We start from the raw sequence: 19,400 nt of genomic DNA, 5'->3' as shown, positions 1-19,400 counted from the left end.
ATATAAAAGGGCAACTCATTATAGCAGGCCAGGATAAGTCTGATACCAAAACCAGACAAGCAATGTAAAAAAGAAAGGAAATTTACAGGCTAATCTTTTTTTTTTTTTTAAAGATTTTATTTATTTATTCGACAGAGATAGAGACAGCCGGCGAGAGAGGGAACACAAGCAGGGGGAGTGGGAGAGGAAGAAGCAGGCTCATAGCAGAGGAGCCTGATGTGGGGCTCGATCCCATAACACCAGGATCACGCCCTGAGCTGAAGGCAGACGCTTAACCGCTGTGCCACCCAGGCGCCCCTACAGGCTAATCTTAAACACAGAACATGGAAGCAAGAATCTGAAGCAAAATATTAGTAAACTAAGTCTGGCAATGTCTAAAAAAATAAACACATCATGAACACATTGGGTTTATTCTAAGAATGCCAAGTTTGTTTCACATGAGAAGAATCTGTTGAGTGAAACTTACCACATTAACAGATTAAAGGAGGAAAAAAATTGTGTTCTCAACAGATACAGAATCATTTGATAGAAAGCTAATACCCACTGATGATAAAAGTACTAAGCAAACCAAGAGGAAAAGGACATTTTTAAACCTGAGAAAGGAGATCTACCAAAAATCTAGAGTGAACATCATTCTTTTTTTTTTCTTTTTAAAGATTTTATTTATTCATTTGACAGAGATAGAGACAGCCAGCGAGAGAGGGAACACAAGCAGGGTGGGTGGGAGAGGAAGAAGCAGGCTCATAGCGGAGGAGCCTGATGTGGGGCTCGATCCCATAACACCGGGATCACGCCCTGAGCCGAAGGCAGATGCTTAACCGCTGTGCCACCCAGGCGCCCCTAGAGTGAACATCATTCTTAATGGTGAAATAGTCCCTTTAAAATCAGGAATAAGGAGATCCACCATCACTGCTTCTAGTCAACACTTCATCAGCAGATCTAATTAGTGTAGTAATAGTATAATAATTAGAAAGGAAGAAACAAAATTGCCATTATTTGTAAATGATATGATTACCTATACAGAAAACCCAAAAGAATCTACAGATAAATTATTAGAGTAAGGGAGTATAGCCAGATAGTTGGACATAAAATTAACAAGAACAAATTATATTTGTATATGCCGGCGACAGTTACAAAACAATTTTTAAACACTAGCAACAAAAAATATAAAACACCGGGGCGCCTGGGTGGCACAGCGGTTAAGCACAGTTGTGAGATCAAGCCATGCCCCGGGCGCTCAGCATGGAGTCTGCTTGAGATTCTCTCTCTTCCTCTGCCCCCCCAAACCTCCCTCTGCTCACAAAGGTGCCTGCACTCAGGTGCCCTCTCTCTCAAAATAAATAAAATTAAAAAAAAAAAAAAGACCCTAGAGAGACTTCACAAATACTTGCATTGGGACATACTTAACAAAAATATTCAAGGCATTATTGCTTATAATTGCAAAAAGGACTCTGACCAGGGAAATGGTGGTTATAACCTATACATGGAGGCACTGCGCTGATCTTACAATGGGGTCCCCAGGCCCCCCAGGCTTCCTAATAGTGTGCTTTCATCCCACCCAGACACTTCCTCTGCAAACAGAGGCTACTGCTCTCAGACACCTGATCACAGACCAGTGGCCTCCACTTCCATTATCCCAGCAGCTGCCTAATGCATCTGAACCACAAAATAGGCCCTCGCCTCTTCCCTATCCCAGCTCCATCTTCATAAACGGTAACAGACAGTAGTCCCCGAGGGTACAAAATCTTTCTTTCCGGATGATTTTCAAGGAAGGGGGGGAAAGATGCATGTGTGCTAATGGAACCTCTATGGCCAAAGCAAATTATCTGCAGATGTGCCCTGACCAGCCACACACTCATCAATTTGTCAGGCTGCTGTCCCTGAAATTTATGGCTCTGAGAAGTGGTGTGTCTATCCAAAGTTGCGATCAAGGCTCTTTCCCACTTTACGGAGTTGGCACTTTGGCCCATAATTATAAGCTGGTACTTTTTACCTGCGTCAGACTCAGTGAAATTTCCAATTTTTGAACTACCTTCTCTCACAGACTCTGCTGGTCTCTAAGACTTGAATGGAGGGAAAAGAAAAACATCAAAACTGAAGTGATAATGTAAGTAAGGGAGCTGATTACTGGGAGGAAAATAAGACATTTTTATGATCCCAAAACTGAAAAGAAAAAAAAAAAAAGGCATTTCAGGGAGAAAAATCAGGAGTAGCGAGAGCACGAAATCATGCCTTAGACCTCACCTGTGCTTGGCATCGCACTATTAACATAAGCACACACTCAAGTGGGGTCCAGCGGGGTCAGAGCACTTGACATTTCATTTGAAATTTGCCCAGGGCTAGTTTTTAGGAGTATCTGGGCCTTAGTTGGCCAGAAAATTTTAAGGAAGCAAGAGAGATTTAAATCCTGGCAGGTCCAGCCCACGTCAGATCTACTTCCTGTTCTAGGTAGCCCTGCGGACAGAAGTCCATCGATTTTTGGTCTTCTTTTGAGCTCTGCTGATTCCTGCTGGTTTGGGGTAAGAAGGATATGCTGGAGCACATGTCCTCCAGTACCTCTTCCTCTCATCTCTAAGCCAAGGAAGTAATCCATAACAACACTGAAGCAGCTTTTAAGTGCTTCTAAGCCAGCTTTAACAGTTTTGGGCAAGGGACAGAAAGCCTCAGAGAAATCATAAAACACCATCCACATGGCACCAGAATATTGTTTTGTTCTGGGAATTCTGCCCTTAGACAAAACCACACAGTCATGAATATGTAAACGACCAGTTTTTGAGCCATCTAACAAAGACTGAGCTCTGCTACAGAGCAGGGAGCGGCAGCCCGGGGGTGGGGGTGGGGGCTCAGGGAGGAAAAGCCGCCAAGCCAACCGCGGCAGGTTCTTCACCTGTGAGCAACAGTGCAAACCCCAGCCGAGCAGAGTCCATGGTGGGCAAGAGATCTTGTCTGCAATGGCCTCATCTGAAAAGCTACGCGGCAAATACTCCGCAAATAAGTATCAGGCCATACTGCCTCAATGGGTAGATTAGCTGGTGGCGTCTACACTCTGGACAGTCAGGTCTCTCAAGGCTTGAAGAGAAGGAGCAGGATTAAGACTCTGGAACCGGGTCCATGAAGACATTTGCGCTGCCATCTCTGATGGTTATTTCCTGAGTGGCCGTGAAAGTTAACGGGATGAAGCCTTCACTATCAGCACAGAGAAGGATCCAGTGTGAGTCTGCAAAGTGAAATAAACACACAGGCAATTTAGGATATCTCATCTCATTCTATAAAGAAAAATAAGACAAAATCTTTTCAGGGTAAGAATAGAGTAGTTGATAATATTGAACTGACCATCATAAGACCGTGCAGACAGTTGGGGAGACGGAAGGACTGAGTACTACTGATGGTGACGTTATATGGCAGGAGCGGGTACTGATGGTATTGATGCATAGCTAGGAGACGTCCATCTTTACCCAGGTGAGGCATTTATCACTCAGTGCTGTGCATATGATTGTGTATGTAGTGCACATGTCAGGGGTTGTGTATTGAGTGTCCCCACCTACACTCTCTTAAGCAGCTTCTCCAGAAACTATGTAAAGGTGGGAACAGCTACTCTCTGGAGGATCCTTTATTCTTCAGATCCATACCAACCTCTAGATACCCAAGGACGCTGAGCTGACTACTGCTAGACTAGAATGGTCCAGATAAAAATGAATGGTTTGTTCTGGGATAACCTAGGGCCAGTGGCCTTAACACATGCCTGGACCTTCTCTGGTTCTTTCAAATCTACTGTGCCTCACCTTTGACCCTGTAATTTCACTTCTGAAAATCTATACTTTCCAAGAACAACATGTTAAAATATGCAGAGAGGTTTTTATTAGTGCTATGTATGATGCTGAAAACTGGAAACCACTTAAAGGTCAAAGAAGATATGGCAAAGTAAAATACGGTACACCCAGAATGGAATACTAACCCCACCCGGAACAAATGACAATTATGCAGTCATATCACAAATGCATGTTCCAAACAGAAAAATGCTGGTGCTACAATGTTAAGAGGGGAAAAATGAAACAGATTTCATGTTCAATGCGGTGGTTACTACCACCAGAAGAACGAGGCACCAAAAACCCACCACACTGTGCATCTGATGGTATAGGCACAGCTCTGTTTGCTGGCATTTAGGGATGCCCTTCTCATCCCATGTTTGCTACATATTAAAATGACAATTCCTTTAAGAAATATTCTGCAATGCTGCTACGATCTTTATGGTTTGTCCAACAGGTGTATATGAGGTTTCTATGTCATTCCTTTGCAGCTGTTATACACTACTTTGTAATTCTTCCAGTTTTTTCCTGTGTACATTTAGGTCTTCCACCACAGCTGTAAGCGCCTCAAGGGCAGAACCTGTGTTTTCCAGGGGTTTCAGCACCTATGATAGACTTAGGTATACAGTAGGCAACGAACAATTCTTGTTAACTATCCAGTAAATCACTGAATGGTTCTCAAATACTTCATCTTCATTATCAATAAAAGTTACAAAATAGATGGTGGAGGGAGGGGGCGTGGGGTAGAGGCAATTTCTGAATGCTACCTACCATGAAGCATCTCGACAAGAGAGAGGCCGAAAGTCTGCTGAACGGTACTGAGCCTTAGTTTGCCATTGCAGAGGAGCACAGCTCTTTTTTCAACAACAGGACCTACATAATAAGATTTCTTCAAACATAAAAATAAAAGTTGTTAAACTGATTGCAGAAGCAATAGAGTTAACATTTCTTAAAAATAGAATGTGTAAGAAGTTTTTTTTAAATATTTTATTTATTTATTTGAGAGAGAGAGAGCGAGCACAAGCAGGGGGAGGACGTAGGCAGAGGGAGAGGGAGAAGCAGGCTCCCCACTGAGCAAGGAGCCTGATGTGCTGGGGCGCCTGGGTGGCTCAGTTGGTTAAGCGTCTGTCTTCGGCTCAGGTCATGATCCTAGGGTCCTGGGATCGAGCCCTGCGTTAGGCTCCCTGCTCAGTGGGGAGTCTGCTTCTCCCTCTCCCACTCCCCCTGCTTGTGTTCCCTGTCTCGCTCGCTCTCTGTCAAATAAATAAATAAAAAAATCTTAAAAAAAAAAAAAAGGAGTCTGATGTGGGACTCGATCCCAGGACTCTGGGATTATGACCTGGGCTGAAAGGAGTCGCTTAACCAACTGAGCATTTAAAAGTGCAGTGTAAGTAGTTTTTTAAAATCCTGTTTACTGGAGGAGATAATGCTAAGTGAAATAAGTCAAGCAGAGAAAGACAATTATCATATGGTTTCTCTCATCTATGGAACATAAGAACTAGGAAGATCGGTAGGGGAAGAAAGGGATAAAGAAAGGGGGGTAATCAGAAGGGGGAATGAAGCATGAGAGACTATGGACTCTGAGAAACAAACTGAGGGCTTCGGAGGGGGTGGGGGAATGGGATAGGCTGGTGATGGGTAGTAAGGAGGGCACGTATTGCACGGTGCACTGGGTGTTATACGCAAGTAATGAATCATCGAACTTTACATCAAAAACCAGGATGCACTGTATGATGACTAACATAATAAAAAAATATTTTAAAAAATTAAATTAAAAAAATAAAAAATAAAATCCTATTTACTATCACTCTAACTAGGCCAGTTGTAAATAAGAAGCTTTTGGTTACATTATTTAACACAGCAAAAGGATTTGATCCCAAAATATTTATGCGTTAAATACCATGACATTCCTACTTAAAATACTTTAGGATATTAAAAAAAAGCAATTATGGAAAAATATTAACAACTATTAAATCCAGATGACAGATTTAGGAGGGATTCATGTAGTCTTTATTTACGTTTACAATTTTTCATAATAAAAAACATGTTTGAAATTTTTCATAATAAAATTTTAATTCAGGTTTAAACTGTTCTTTGGTTCTTTTAGAAACCTACATCCTTGGGGACCTGGGTGGCTCTGTTGGTTAAGTGTCTGCCTTCGGCTCAGGTCAGGATCCCAGAGTCCTGGTATTGAGCCCCCCCATCGAGACCACCATTGAGCCCTATATGGAGCCCCCTGCTCATGGGGGGGTCTGCTTCTCCCTCTCCCTCTGCTTCCTCCCCCTTGCTGATGCTCTGTCTCTGTCTCTCTCTTTCAAATAAATCAATAAAATATTTTTTAAAAACCCTACATCCTTGAGTTGGTCAAACTGTAGTAGTTTTAAGAAAAAACTAATTAAAATACTTCTTCTTGATCATTAAATATTAATTTATTGTATTATTTATCAATGATTTCGATACCAACTTTCTGCAATATCTTTTAAAACAAAGATACAGAAGTCCACAGTAATCAAATTAGTGTGATATTGATAAAGTTCTAAAGAGAGCAGCATTATAGTAGTGACAGTATGGAGAATCCAGAATTAGATCCCAGTATATGTTAAGTTGATAGATGACAAATGCGGTAGATCCAATTCACTGGGATTAAATATGGATTTTTTTATTTTTTTATTTTTTTTAAGATTTTATTTATTTATTTGACAGAGAGAGAGACAGCCAGCGAGAGAGGAAACACAGGCAAGGGGAGTGGGAGAGGAAGAAGCAGGCTCCCAGTGGAGGAGCCCGATGTGGGGCTCGATCCCAGGACTCCAGGATCACGCCCTGAGCCAAAGGCTGCCGCTTAACGACTGAGCCACCCAGGCGCCCCTAAATATGGATTTTTTTTTTTAAAGTAAGCTCTATGCCCAGTGTGGGGCTTGAACTGAAGACCCTGAGATCAAGAGCTGAATGCTCCATATACTAAGCCAGCCCTGTGTCCCAAAGATGGATTTTTTTTCCCCAAGGATGGAATTTTAATAATGCTGCTAGCACAACTGGTGATATCTCAGGAAATAAAAGTGGACCATATACCAAAATTTAATGAAAAGATTAAAAACTTAAATGTAAAAACTAATATAATAAAATAATGCAAGAGAATGTAGACTATTACAGGAATCTACAAAAACTTCTTATAAACTGATAACTCAAGAGGAAAAAAATAAGCAATAGGCAATTCATATTCAATTGGCCCCAAACCATAAAGACATACTCAAATTCACTAATAGTAAAGGAAATACAAATGAATAAAAGCGCAAAGCACTTTACACTTATAAGACTGGCGAGGCTGTGAGGAAAAGGACAGTCTCATAGGTTGAGAATGGGCATGTGATGATGCATTAAGTAAAAATCTTTAAGAGGCAATCTGGCAACTCTGTGAAAAGTAGAAACATATATATATATACACGCATACATACACACACTCTTCAAATTAGCACTTCCATTTCTGGGAACCAACCCAATAGAAATAAAAGTAGGAGTACAAAGAGCTACACATAAGAAAACTACTATAGCACGACTGGGGGCGACTGAAGACATGGAAGTGAAGAGCTAAAGGCCACGTGAATGTCCACCAAGGGCCTGGCTACATAAATGACGTATTCCCAGCGCAGAGAGTGCACCCACGACCCCATTTTTGTAAGACGATGACACACCACCACCCCCGAAATCTATAGACCTATGTATACAAAGAAATGTGTAAGACTCTAGGACTATGAACTAAAATAATGGAGGGAGCCACGTTAAGCAGTGAGTTAAAGTGAGTTATGGTGGGAGGGGGGTAGGGCCAAGTTCAATGGGGAGAGAAATGTTCATGATAGAAACAGGTAAGATATGATCCCATTCATATAATACTGTATGTTTGCACATGCATTAAAGTTTTCTTTCTTTCTTTTTAAAGATTTTATTTGTCAGAGAGGGGGAGAGAGAGAGAGAGCGCACAAGCAGGGGGAGCAGCAAGCAGAGGGAGAAGCAGGCTCCCAGCTAAGCAAGGAGCCGGATGGGCACTTGATCCTAGGACCCCAGAATCATGACCTGAACTGAAGGCAGACGCTCAACCGACTGAGCCACCCAGGCATCCCCCCTTAAATTTTTCTAAATCAACCTAACCTTTCTCTCTGCAATGCATAAGGAGAAGCTTCCCACAGTGAAAGAGCACAATAAGGAGAATTCTTTTTTTCTAAATATAAATTGCCAGGGTGAGTACAATCATTCATATTTTACACCATGCAGGTGATGCAATCATAGTGCATGCTGGCCGGCGTGCCCACCTGGCCAGCAGCCGACCAACCCAGAGAGGTAGAGCAACCTGCCTGTAACGTAACACGCCCAGTTCAGGGAGATTCAGCTACAACACCATCTTGCTCGTCGATGACTTTTTCTGGCCAGCATCCACTGGCTGCAGGACCCTTCCCATATAGCGGCAGCTCCTCAAAGTTACCTGATAAGCGATGTGCACATAGGGCGGGTCCTGAAAGAGTGGATACATAGGAGAGGACTTCTCCTTCTGCAGAACGTCTGTGAGTTCGGAGAGACATCGCTGCACTTCTGTCAGAGTCCTAGATAAAATTTCCATTTCCTTAGACAGCTGGTAAATTTCCTTTTCCCTTTGTAAGTTCTGGCTTGGAGGCCAATCAGGAGGTTCTGGAGTTAGGGTATGTGGGGGGGTGCTGCTGGATCTGGGACATGTTACTGAGCAGTTAATGGGCTTGGCATCGAGACCGTCAAGGACGATGGAACCAGCACAGACACTGGTGGGAGGACTTTTGATTTCTCTAATAAGGGTTCTTCCAGCCCTCCCACTTTGCCTACTGCCATTAGCTGTTAGGAGCCCTCTGTTTTGGTGATCAAAGTCTGGGGAAGGACTTTCAGTTCGCTTTTTTCTATCTGTTTTATTTAACAGAGTACTGAGAGTAGAGTCTCCACTCTGGTTTTTGGTCGCTGTTACTGGAAATTCTTCTTCCAATGTTACTTCTCTAACAATCAAACGAATGATATACTGATCAGTCTTCGAAGAAGGAAGAAATGCTGACTCAGTGGATTTTTGTCTTCCTACCAAAATTAATAATAACTTATCTGTCAAGAAACATACACCTTTTGGCTTTTCACTTCTCTCTAACTGAATCTGCCGGATGCTTGGCACACGCGATGGAATGACGGAATAGATAAAAATGACATTGCAGGTATTGGAAGCCACCACCGCCACCTGTGCTTTAGGGTTAAACGCTATTAGATCGGGAGCCAGAATGCCGGGAATGGTGATTTTTCTGGTCTGGGTGACCTCTTTCTCAAAGGTCACAAGGACCAAATGTGAGGAATCCAGGCCAGTTCCTGTCAAGCAGTCCTTTTGTCTTAGACAAATAAGAGAACTACCCTCAGACTTGGAGGTGTTCAAATGTATATGAGTTAGATCCAGAGGATCTGAAAAGGAAGAAGAAACGGGAGAAATTGAGGATTCAAAATTTGTTTCAGAAGCAACCGCCCCCTTATCCTCGGTGGGTACTTCATCAGTAACCGGTGAAGCACACAGACGAGTATCTTCCCCACCAGGCAAGATGTCAAAGGTTTCGGATGCATTTAAGCCACAAATCTTGTCTAGTGGAAGCTCAGTGGCTACAGCGACCTTTGAGTCCGCGGTGGCCCCGATGGCGCGCACACAGCTGTCTACATCAAACACCGGGTAGAAGGAGCACCTGCAAAGGGTCTTCTGAGCACTGTCCCAAATAAAGGAATGCAGGCTGCTGCCAACTGCCACCACCAGCCTCCGGCCATCCCGGGTCCAACAGGCACAGTGAATGAAGCCCCCAGTGTCAATGTCCGCTTTCACCCGGGGACCTTCACCGTGGACGCTTGGGAAGATGGACACATCCTGTGCCGTCAACACAGCCAGGACAGCACTCTTTGGATGCCACACACAGCCCTGGGGAAGGACAGGGAGTGATCTTCTAATCTCACAGGTCTGCGACATCAGCCATTTGCCTGTCTCCGTGGTGCTGGGACACAGCTGCCACACAGTGGCATGATTCTTGTGCTGGACAGCGAGCAGAGTGGGCATGTCAGCCACACCAGGGGGGGCCCAGGACACGCCATGTACATGTTCAAACTGTCCAATGACCTTGGAGTCCCCAAACCTGGCCTCTCCACTGTGAAGCTGTAAATCGGTTAGGACTACCTGATGCCCGTCAGTCCAGACAAGGCCATGAACTGGGTGTACTGCCTGATACAATGCATTCAGCCCTGTCCTGAGGAGTCTTCCTTTTCCCAACTCCATCCTTTTGGATACAGGTTGTCTGAAATCAGTAAGAAGGAAAGATTTACCAGGAGAATATAACCAGACAAATCTAAAATGTAGGACATTTTATAGACAATTGGCTTAGGCCTTTCACATGTCAATATTTCAAGGGGATAAAAGGACAAAGGAATGTGACAGATTAAGACACTACTGAGCCACACATAACAAGCAAATGCAATAATAAACTTTGATTGGCTCTTGAATTGAGGAAATAAAATTTTTTTCAAAGATTTATTTATCAGAAAGAGAGAGCACACGCACAAGCAGGGGGAGTGGCAGGCAGAAGGAGAAGCAGACTCCCCGCTGAGCAAGAAACCCAATGTGGGGCTCCATTCCAGGACCCTGGGATCATAACCTGAGCCGAAAGCAGATGCTTAACTGACTGAGCCACCCAGGTGTCCCAAGGAAATAAAATTTTCTATTAAAAAAAAAAAGATATTTTTAGAACTGGAGAAATTTGAATATGCAACGGATATTCATAGATATTGTGGAGTTATTAATTTTCTTAAGTGTGAACATGGTATCGTGGTTATGCAGGAGAATGTCCGTACCATTAAAATATGATGCTGAAGTATTTGGGGTAAAGTGTCATGATGCCTACAGTTTGCTTTCAAATGGTTTCACAAAAAACACAAACACAAAACCCCATACATTTTATATAGAAATGCAGAGAGATCAAACAGATGTAGCAAAATGTTAATAATTCTTTAGATTGAGTTGGGGCACCTGGGTGGCTCAGTCGTTAAGTGTCTGCCTTCGGCTCAGGGCGTGATCCCGGCGTTATGGGATCGAGCCCCACATCAGGCTCCTCAGCTATGAGCCTGCTTCTTCCTCTCCCACTCCCCCTGCTTGTGTTCCCTCTCTCGCTGGCTGTCTCTATCTATCTCTGTCAAATAAATAAATAAAATCTTAAAAAAAAATAAAAAATAATTCTTTAGATTGAGGCTATATTGGTATTTATGGCACTTTCAAACTTAAAAAGTTTTCAAATAAAAAAATTGAGGGGCGCCTGAGTGGCTCAGTTGGTTAAGCATCGAAATCTTAATTTTGGCTCGGGTGATGATCTCGGGTTGTGAGATGGAGCCCCATGCAGGGCTCTGAGCTCAGCGGGGAGTCTGAGGATTCTCTCTCACCCTCTCCCTCTGCCTCTCCCACCACTCACATTTTCTCTCTCTCTAAAAGACAAAACAAAACAAAACTGAGAAAGACTTCTTTCGCCATCTAATTTCTATTCTTTCACTGCCAAATTGCATTAATTGATATTCACATCCCTGACATTATTAGCACTTATTTCCTCAACTCCCTTCAAAAGGGCTTTTACCTCCACAGTGAAATGACACTCAGAAGTCACTGCTGTTCCTTCTACTTCCTCATATTCAAATAGCACTTAATAATTTTCAGCCCATTTTCACATTCCCTATCATTTGCTCCTTGCAACAATCTTTCATAATAGTAGAAAGGAGGTTAGGAAAGTATTATCTTCCATTTTCTCATTGTTAAGTTTTTTTCAGGCATTTAAATTACTGAAGCAGTACATGCTCACTGCAATGAAATTCAGACAAACCAGAAGTGTCTAAACTAAAATGAAATCTTTCTTCTTATCCTATGCCAACACCTCCCCTCCCCGATCTCAAATCCTTGATAAAAGCACTGTTAACAATTTGGTGTGTAGCCTTTGAAACCATTTAAGAAAACTACCAATAAATAAAATAAAATAAAATAAAATAAAATAAAATAAAATAAAATAAAATAAAATAAAGTAAAAAAATAAAATAATTGTATTATGTGCTAAGTTTTTTCCTTTTATTTATTTTTAAAGATTTTTTATTTATTCATTTGAGAGAGACAGAGCGAGCGAGAGCACGAGCAGGGGGTAGGGTCAGAGGGAGAAGCAGACTCCCCCACTGAGCAGGGTGCCTGATGCAGGGGTGGATCCCAGGACCTGATCATGACCCAAGCTGAAGGCAGACGCCCAACTGACTGAGCCATCCAGGTGCCCCAGTTTTTTTTCCCCGTTAAACAAAAAGTGGGGTACAAGTCAAAGTTCCTGGGTACTAACAACAGAAATGACTCTGGCTAATTTAAGCAAAAAAAAGGCTCAAGAACTAGGCTCTGCAAACAAGCAGGAACCAAATGCAGCTAGGCAGAATAAACCATGGCCATCCCTCTCTCCCCCACACATTAGTGCCTAAGAATCTAACTTCACTCCCCCTTCTTTGATGGCAATTGCTTAAGATCCCGAATGGGGGCCCGGGGAGGGGGGGAAGCCTCCCACTGGCTAAGCCTAGCTTCCATGCCCTGATCTAGCTGCCAGGATGGGGAGCGGGTTTCCCCACATAGGCTTCTGTAATAGGGGGATGGGGCTCTGGCTCCCACTGAGACTCAAAGGGCAGTTGCCCCCAAATTAGGGAATGGGTTTAAAAAAAATAACAATTACCACAGGATCATATGTTACATATTATTCACTAATTTATTTTAAATCATGGGTAACTTTCCAAGTCAGTAAAAATAGAACTCCCTCAATCTTTTAAGTAGGTTCATTAGTAGCTGCAAGGAATGCCATTATGTACCCAATGATTCCCCTGTAGGTGGGAATTCAGCTTGTTTTCAATTTTTATTTAGATGTGGATAGAGTCCAAAAGTCTGGTACTCAGTTCTCACCCCTGTTTTCTCTTTTCTCTCCTTCCAATGTCACCTACTCTCGTGCTTTGATGAACATCTCTGTTTATTACTGTCAGGCCTGCATCTCTTCTCCTGGCTTCTTTGCTGAGCTGCAACGCTACTGGAATATCTGTTAGGCTTCACATTATGGCTGACAGGAGCCCTGCCCACATTCATTTCAAACCAGATGTGCATTAAAGAAAAAAAGAATGTTTTTTTTTTTGTTGTTGTTCTCAACAGCGCTCCTTAATGAATACCACCATTCTCATATTCACTCCGGCTACAAACTTGGGATTCCATTTGACTGCTCTCCTGTACTCTCGGTTAGTCACCAAGTCCTATTAATTCTTAGAAGTGTTTCTGAATCCAGTCCTCCTTGTCATTCCCACCAGCACTATCCTGAGTCAGATCACTGTCACCTCAAACCTAGATGACTGCAACGATCTCCTCCTACTTGATTTCCCCACCTGTCTTTTTTCAGTCCATCTTGTGCAAAAACAATCTTAAAATGTCCTTTTACGTATTTATCAGCTCAAAAATTGGCAGATGTTAAAAAAAAATTGGCAGACGTTACCTACTGCCTATAGCTGCGCTGTTCCATACAGTACCTACTAACCACATGTGCTTTGTAAATTTAATTAAAATTCTAAAAAATCCAGTTGCTCAGTCACACTAGCCCTTTTTCAAATGGTCAACAGTTACATGTGGCTAGAGGCTCTCATATTGCACAGGGCAGAACAGAACATTTCCATCAGTGAGGAACCTTCTGCCGGACGGCACTGGCCTATAGGATAAACTCTGAATTCCTCAGTTGGGCATTCAAACCCCTGCCCCAGTGTGGACCTACCTAGCCCTCCAGTCTTACTTCTGTTTACTCATCTTCATAGTTACAATGGCTGGTGAAGTGAAGGCCCAGCTTAAATACCATGTCCTCCAACAGGTCTTCCTTAATCATCCTGCTAAAGCTGGTACTTTCCTCCTCCTAACGCCCACAGTCCTTACAGTCTAAAGCACTCATGTGACACCTTCGGTTCATTACCTGCAATTACCAGTCCCTCTTTCATGTACTGCCTTGCATTTCACAACTCACACACAAAGTCCTTGAGAATAGAAACTAGACTTAACTTCTTTGCCTGACAGTTTCTAGCACGTTTCATGCAGTGCTAGCAAGTACTTTCAGGTGGACTGCTCTGTGTCCATTATATCCTAAAAGGAGTTTCCAATTGGGTCATGGTATTGCCAAGGGTTGTGTGGTGATCACATTTTGGTTTGTTGCTTTAGGCTCTTATGATACTGTCAGTAAACCTCTTTGAACTGTATTTGGACGTTCTTTCTAAGTCTGTTAATAACAACTAAAACGATGAGGGATTATATATTAAGAGATATTTACCTCCCCTACTGGGCCATATAGTCCTAATGCAGCCATACACCAGCATTGCTCATTTTCTGTATGATTTAAAAAAAATAAAAGTTAAGCAACCATACATATTAGCACAAATTTCCAGGTCTTAAAGAACTCATACTGTCATTTAAATCATGACGATAAACAATCAAACAATGTTAATAAATCATATATTTATATGACAAAATTTTAACATTCTATGAAACTAATGTAGGATTTTGCAACAATCAAATGTTTCCTTCCTAGGGTAGTTACAGGGGGGAGAAACACCTTTATTTCTGGTGATTATTATAACGTAGAGTCTATATCAGTGCCACAGTATGAAAATCTCTGAGTCATCTTACGTACAGAACCTGGTTTATTGTCGCTTTAGTGAGCTTCAAGTTCAGATGCACCAAAAGTTGGCTTTGCCTTAGTATTCAGCAAAAAACCTATTATTTGGCTTGGATTTCAGTCTTTGGAAAACTGAACAGCCTAATGCTAGCATCCCTAAATGGTGTGTCCACACATTATCTAAGATAAGGTCAGATGAGAATAAGGCAGTAACCAGAATAAGCTGGATATTCTAACTTATCTAAATGATAAGTATTCATTTTCAAATAGAGATAAACATGACAACCATTCTTTATTTAAAAGGCAACAATTTGCTCAGGTACATTCTATTTCAAAATCCTATCAGTGAGTTGAGATATATACACACCTCAACTTGAAATGAGTGAATATATATATATTGGCTGTAGGAATAAAATGTTGCAATAATAAATGACTAACATTAATTTTAGGACAAAAACAAGAACTTTCACATAGTTGACTTACTGAGAAATAGACTAGCATAGTATAAATATTAAAAAAGAGTACATTAGCTAGGTAACTTAAAGAAAGGCATTATATTTTTTTGATCAACGTGTTTATGATATTTATTTATATTTTTTAATTTTTATGTTTTTAAGATTTTATTTATTTGACAGAGAGAGAGAGAGCGCACATGGGAACCCACAAGCAGGGGGAGCAGCAGAGGGAGAGGGAGAAGCAGGCTCCCAGACGAGGGGGGGAGTCTGATGCGGGGCTCAATCCCAGGACCCTGGGATCATGACCTGAGCCAAAGACAGATGTTTCACCAACTGAGCGCTACCCAGGCGCCCCCTTCTTTTTAAGATTTTTTAAAGTAATCTCTACACCCAACGAGGGGCTTGAACTCATAACCCCAAGATCAAGAGTCACCAACTCTACCCACTGAGCCAGCCAGGCACCCCTAACTTTTAGTCTTTAAATTCTATTTAGCCATGGGTCTTTTAAGTAAACATCCCATCTGGGAATTATTCACAAGTTGTGAGAATGAACTAAAGGCAGACAGTAAACTCATCAGTTTTCATGAGGTGGAAAAATCTCAAAAATTCCTAATAAATCATTTTCAGTCCAGACCTAATACTGAAAAAGAGAATGAAGGAAAAAGTGTTAAATAAAAATGAGGTACCCAAAATATCTTCCAGCTGAAAGGAAGTGGCTTTTTAGCATTGAAAGTGTGTCGCTTGGTGATCACAAGTACAATCCGGGAGTGGCAGCATTGCTGAGAAATTATTTTTCCTGTAAAATAAGGTCAAACCTTTGAAATGTAATGACTATAATGCTTTAATAATAAATTTTTAATAACAGGAATGAAATTTCACATGTCTTTTGTCTAACAGGTTCATTTTATGATTGCCCCTGTGGAATACTAGTTTTTACCCCTGACCATTTATGCAGCCAAAATGCATTTTTCAGGCACCCCTAGTTCAAACTTCCCTGATCACAAACAGGATACCAAAAATCAGAAATTTAGGCAAAATAATAGCAATGCTTACAGTAGCAGTTCTTGGTTCAAAGTTTCAAGATGCTGACAGGAATCGAGTAAACAAAAAATGTGCACTCTGACTAGATAATCCTGTACCTAAGTTACTGTAATCACAATTTTTGGGTACAGCCCTACTATGATGCTACGATGAATTGCAGAGACCAATAAAATATGCAAGATGCACTTAAAGCCTGAAATGAATCAACTCATCATGACTCATCATGGAGTTGATCAACACAGTAGAAGGCTACCCCAAATCCTTTTTGTAAATAGATTATATAACAATTACATATAATAATATCATAAATGTGCATAAAGATTAAAATCTTATAAAATTAAATGCCAAAATCTAATTTCAAAACACATTATATTATTTGATAGAGTGATTTTTTTTAAAAGATTTTATTTATGTATTTGACAGACAGAAAGACAGCCAGTGAGAGAGGGAACACAAGCAGGGGGAGTGGGAGAGGAAGAAGCAGGCTCCCAGCAGAGGAGCCTGATGTGGGGCTTGATCCCAGAACGCTGGGATCACGCCCTGAGCCGAAGGCAGACGCTTAACGACTGAGCCACCCAGGCGCCCCTAGAGTGATCATTTTTACTACAATTCAGGATCCAAGATGTCTTAAAAGAATCTCCTTCTTAAGGTTTTCAAGTAACTTTCTTTCACCTATAGTCTTCCTTTAGAAGAAAAAAACACCCCAAACATAGGTATTTGTATATATTTACATAAAGATGCAGACAAAAATGGGGAATGATACACACCAAACTGTTCAAGATAGATAACTAAAATGGAGTGGGGTGATATAACAGGTAAGATGGGACTCTCTTATTTCTGTATTTTTTGAAAAACTTGTTTTATAATAAGCATGGATTCAAATAGCCTTTTTGTGGAGGAGTCCAAGATGGCGGAGGAGCAGGAGGCTTAAATTTCGTCTGGTCCCAGGAATGCAGCTAGATAGCTATCAGACCATTCTGAACACCTACAAACTCAACTGGAGAATGAAGAAAAGAATAGCAGCAACTCTAAGAACAGAATAGCCACCACTTTCTGCAAGGAACCCAGTTTAAAACAGGAGTTGAGCTCCAGCTCGGCGTTCCAAGATGGCGGAGGAGCAGGAGACCTAAAGTTCGTCTGGTCCCAGGAATTCAGCGAGAGAGCTACCAAACCATTCCGAATACCTATGAATGCAACTGGAGAATGAAGAAAAGAGTAGCAGAAACTCTATGAACAGAAAGGCAACCACTTTCTGCAAGGAGGAGAAAAGATGGAGGAGGAGGAGACGACCCTTTCTCAGATGGTACGAGTCGAGCTGGATATCTACCAGACCATTCTGAACACCCACAGAANGGGGGAGGAGTCCAAGATGGCGGAGGAGCAGGAGGCTTAAATTTCGTCTGGTCCCAGGAATGCAGCTAGATAGCTATCAGACCATTCTGAACACCTACAAACTCAACTGGAGAATGAAGAAAAGAATAGCAGCAACTCTAAGAACAGAATAGCCACCACTTTCTGCAAGGAACCCAGTTTAAAACAGGAGTTGAGCTCCAGCTCGGCGTTCCAAGATGGCGGAGGAGCAGGAGACCTAAAGTTCGTCTGGTCCCAGGAATTCAGCGAGAGAGCTACCAAACCATTCCGAATACCTATGAATGCAACTGGAGAATGAAGAAAAGAGTAGCAGAAACTCTATGAACAGAAAGGCAACCACTTTCTGCAAGGAGGAGAAAAGATGGAGGAGGAGTAGGCGACCCTTTCTCAGCTGGTCCGAGTCGAGCTGGATATCTACCAGACCATTCTGAACACCCACAGAATCAGCCTGAGACGCAGGAAGATACATCTGGATCTCTACAAATGAACATCTCCAGTGCTGAGTATTGAGGTACGATGTGGGAAGCTGTGAATCCGAGCACAGATATAGGAAGATAAAGGGAAGGGGGAGGGAGCCTCTGCGCTCAGGCGCCGGAAAGCAATAGCCCCTTGTGCTGGGGAGCGGGCTGGACTCTCAGACCAGCACCTGCAAGAGAGCGGACTGAGACAGTGAGCGCGGGAATGCCCGTGTCCAAACTGAAAACAGGAGCTCCTGACCGCACACTCGAACTAGAGTGAAACCAAGAGCTCAGGAGTGCAAGCGCGACCAGACTGAAAACTGGCGCTCCAGAGCACAGGCGAACCATACTGAAACAGGGAGCTCGGGAGCTCGGGTGCGCGCGTGGGAACCGGGGACAGCAGGCAGTGTTAGAAGCACAAAGGACAGAGACTTACTGGCCCTGGAAGTGAGGGATGGCACACAGGCTGTGGGGAGCACATCCCCGGTCGCTGCAGGGTTTTTAGCAGCACCAATTGAAACAGAGTTAAAGTGGCCAGAACATCAGTGGGGAGCGAACTACGATCTCTCAGCTCTGAGACAGAGGCTAGGATATGGCCACCGCTGCTCTGACTCTCAGAAGAGGCACAGAAAACTGCCAGGGAAAGCCACCAGAGAACAAAAGCCCAGAAATACCAGCTCACATTGTGCCCATCCCCATCCCCACTCGCAGGGGACGGGGCAACTCTACCCAAACAGGGTTTCCTGAATATCAGCGCACCAGGCCCCTCGCCCAGAAGGCAGGCTGAAAAATCAGGAAGCCGACATCCCTAAGGTCCCTATAAAACAAGTGCAAACTGCCTGTGACCTGCACCCTCGAGACAGCAGACTGAGACCGTGAGCCGGGGGTGCGCGCTACCAGACTTCTCACGGAGCTCCGGAACTCCAGTGTGCTCACTGGATCCAGACTGAGACTGGGAGCTCCGGAAGCGCATGTGGGGCGGCTGGCGGGGTTAGAAACACAAAGGACAGAGACGCGCCGGCCCTGGAAGTGAGGGCTGGGATGCCGGGTGTGGGGCGCACAGCCCGGGATGCTGCAGGGTTGAGCAGCACCAACAGAAACAGAGTTAAAGTGGCCAGAACATCAGTGGAGAACGATCCGCGATCCCTCTGTTCTGAGACAGAGGCTGAATTTCAGCCGCTGCTGCTCTCTCAGAAGAGGCATAGCAAACCGCCAGGGAAAGCCGCCAGAGAACAAAAGCCCGGAAATACCGGCTCACAGGGTGCCCATCCCCATCCCCCCTCGCAAGGGACACAGAGACTCTACCCAAACAGGGTTTTCTGAGTACNTTGAGTATCGGCGCGGCAGGCCCCTCCCCCAGAAGGCAGGCTGAAAAATCAAGAAGCCCACAACCCAGAGCACCTGAGTGGCACAGTCATTAAGTGCGTGTCTTCGGATTAGGGCGTGATCACAGCGTTCCGGAAAGGAGTCCCTCATTAGGCTTCTCCACTGGGAGCCTGCTTCTTCCTCTCCCACTCCCCTGCTTGGGTTCCCTTTCTTGCTGACTGT

General features: G+C 43.2%; 1 protein-coding gene across 3 annotated transcripts in view; it reads right to left on the bottom strand.

Moving 5' to 3' along the window:
* Positions 1 to 772: 772 nt before the first annotated feature.
* The window catches only part of WDCP (WD repeat and coiled coil containing), a 22,943-nt gene continuing 4,315 nt past the window's right edge, over positions 773 to 19,400 (bottom strand). The window contains exons 2-6 of one of the 3 annotated variants that reach the window (XM_034659835.1): positions 15,669 to 15,778; positions 14,183 to 14,238; positions 8,281 to 10,129; positions 4,578 to 4,695; positions 773 to 3,217 (exon numbers count right to left, since the gene is read on the bottom strand). In XM_034659835.1, coding sequence (XP_034515726.1) covers positions 3,090 to 3,217; positions 4,578 to 4,695; positions 8,281 to 10,110 — 2,076 coding nt within the window. In that variant the 5' untranslated portion in view covers positions 10,111 to 10,129; positions 14,183 to 14,238; positions 15,669 to 15,778 and the 3' untranslated portion in view covers positions 773 to 3,089. The remainder of the gene's footprint in view (positions 3,218 to 4,577; positions 4,696 to 8,280; positions 10,130 to 14,182; positions 14,239 to 15,668; positions 15,779 to 19,400) is intronic. The other 2 variants (XM_011235371.3, XM_011235378.3) reach the window with 2 other exon arrangements.

The sequence above is a fragment of the Ailuropoda melanoleuca genome, chromosome 4, assembly GCF_002007445.2.
Source record: "Ailuropoda melanoleuca isolate Jingjing chromosome 4, ASM200744v2, whole genome shotgun sequence".
Classification (NCBI taxonomy): Eukaryota; Metazoa; Chordata; class Mammalia; order Carnivora; family Ursidae; genus Ailuropoda; species Ailuropoda melanoleuca.
This window is presented reverse-complemented; position numbering and strand designations above follow the sequence as displayed.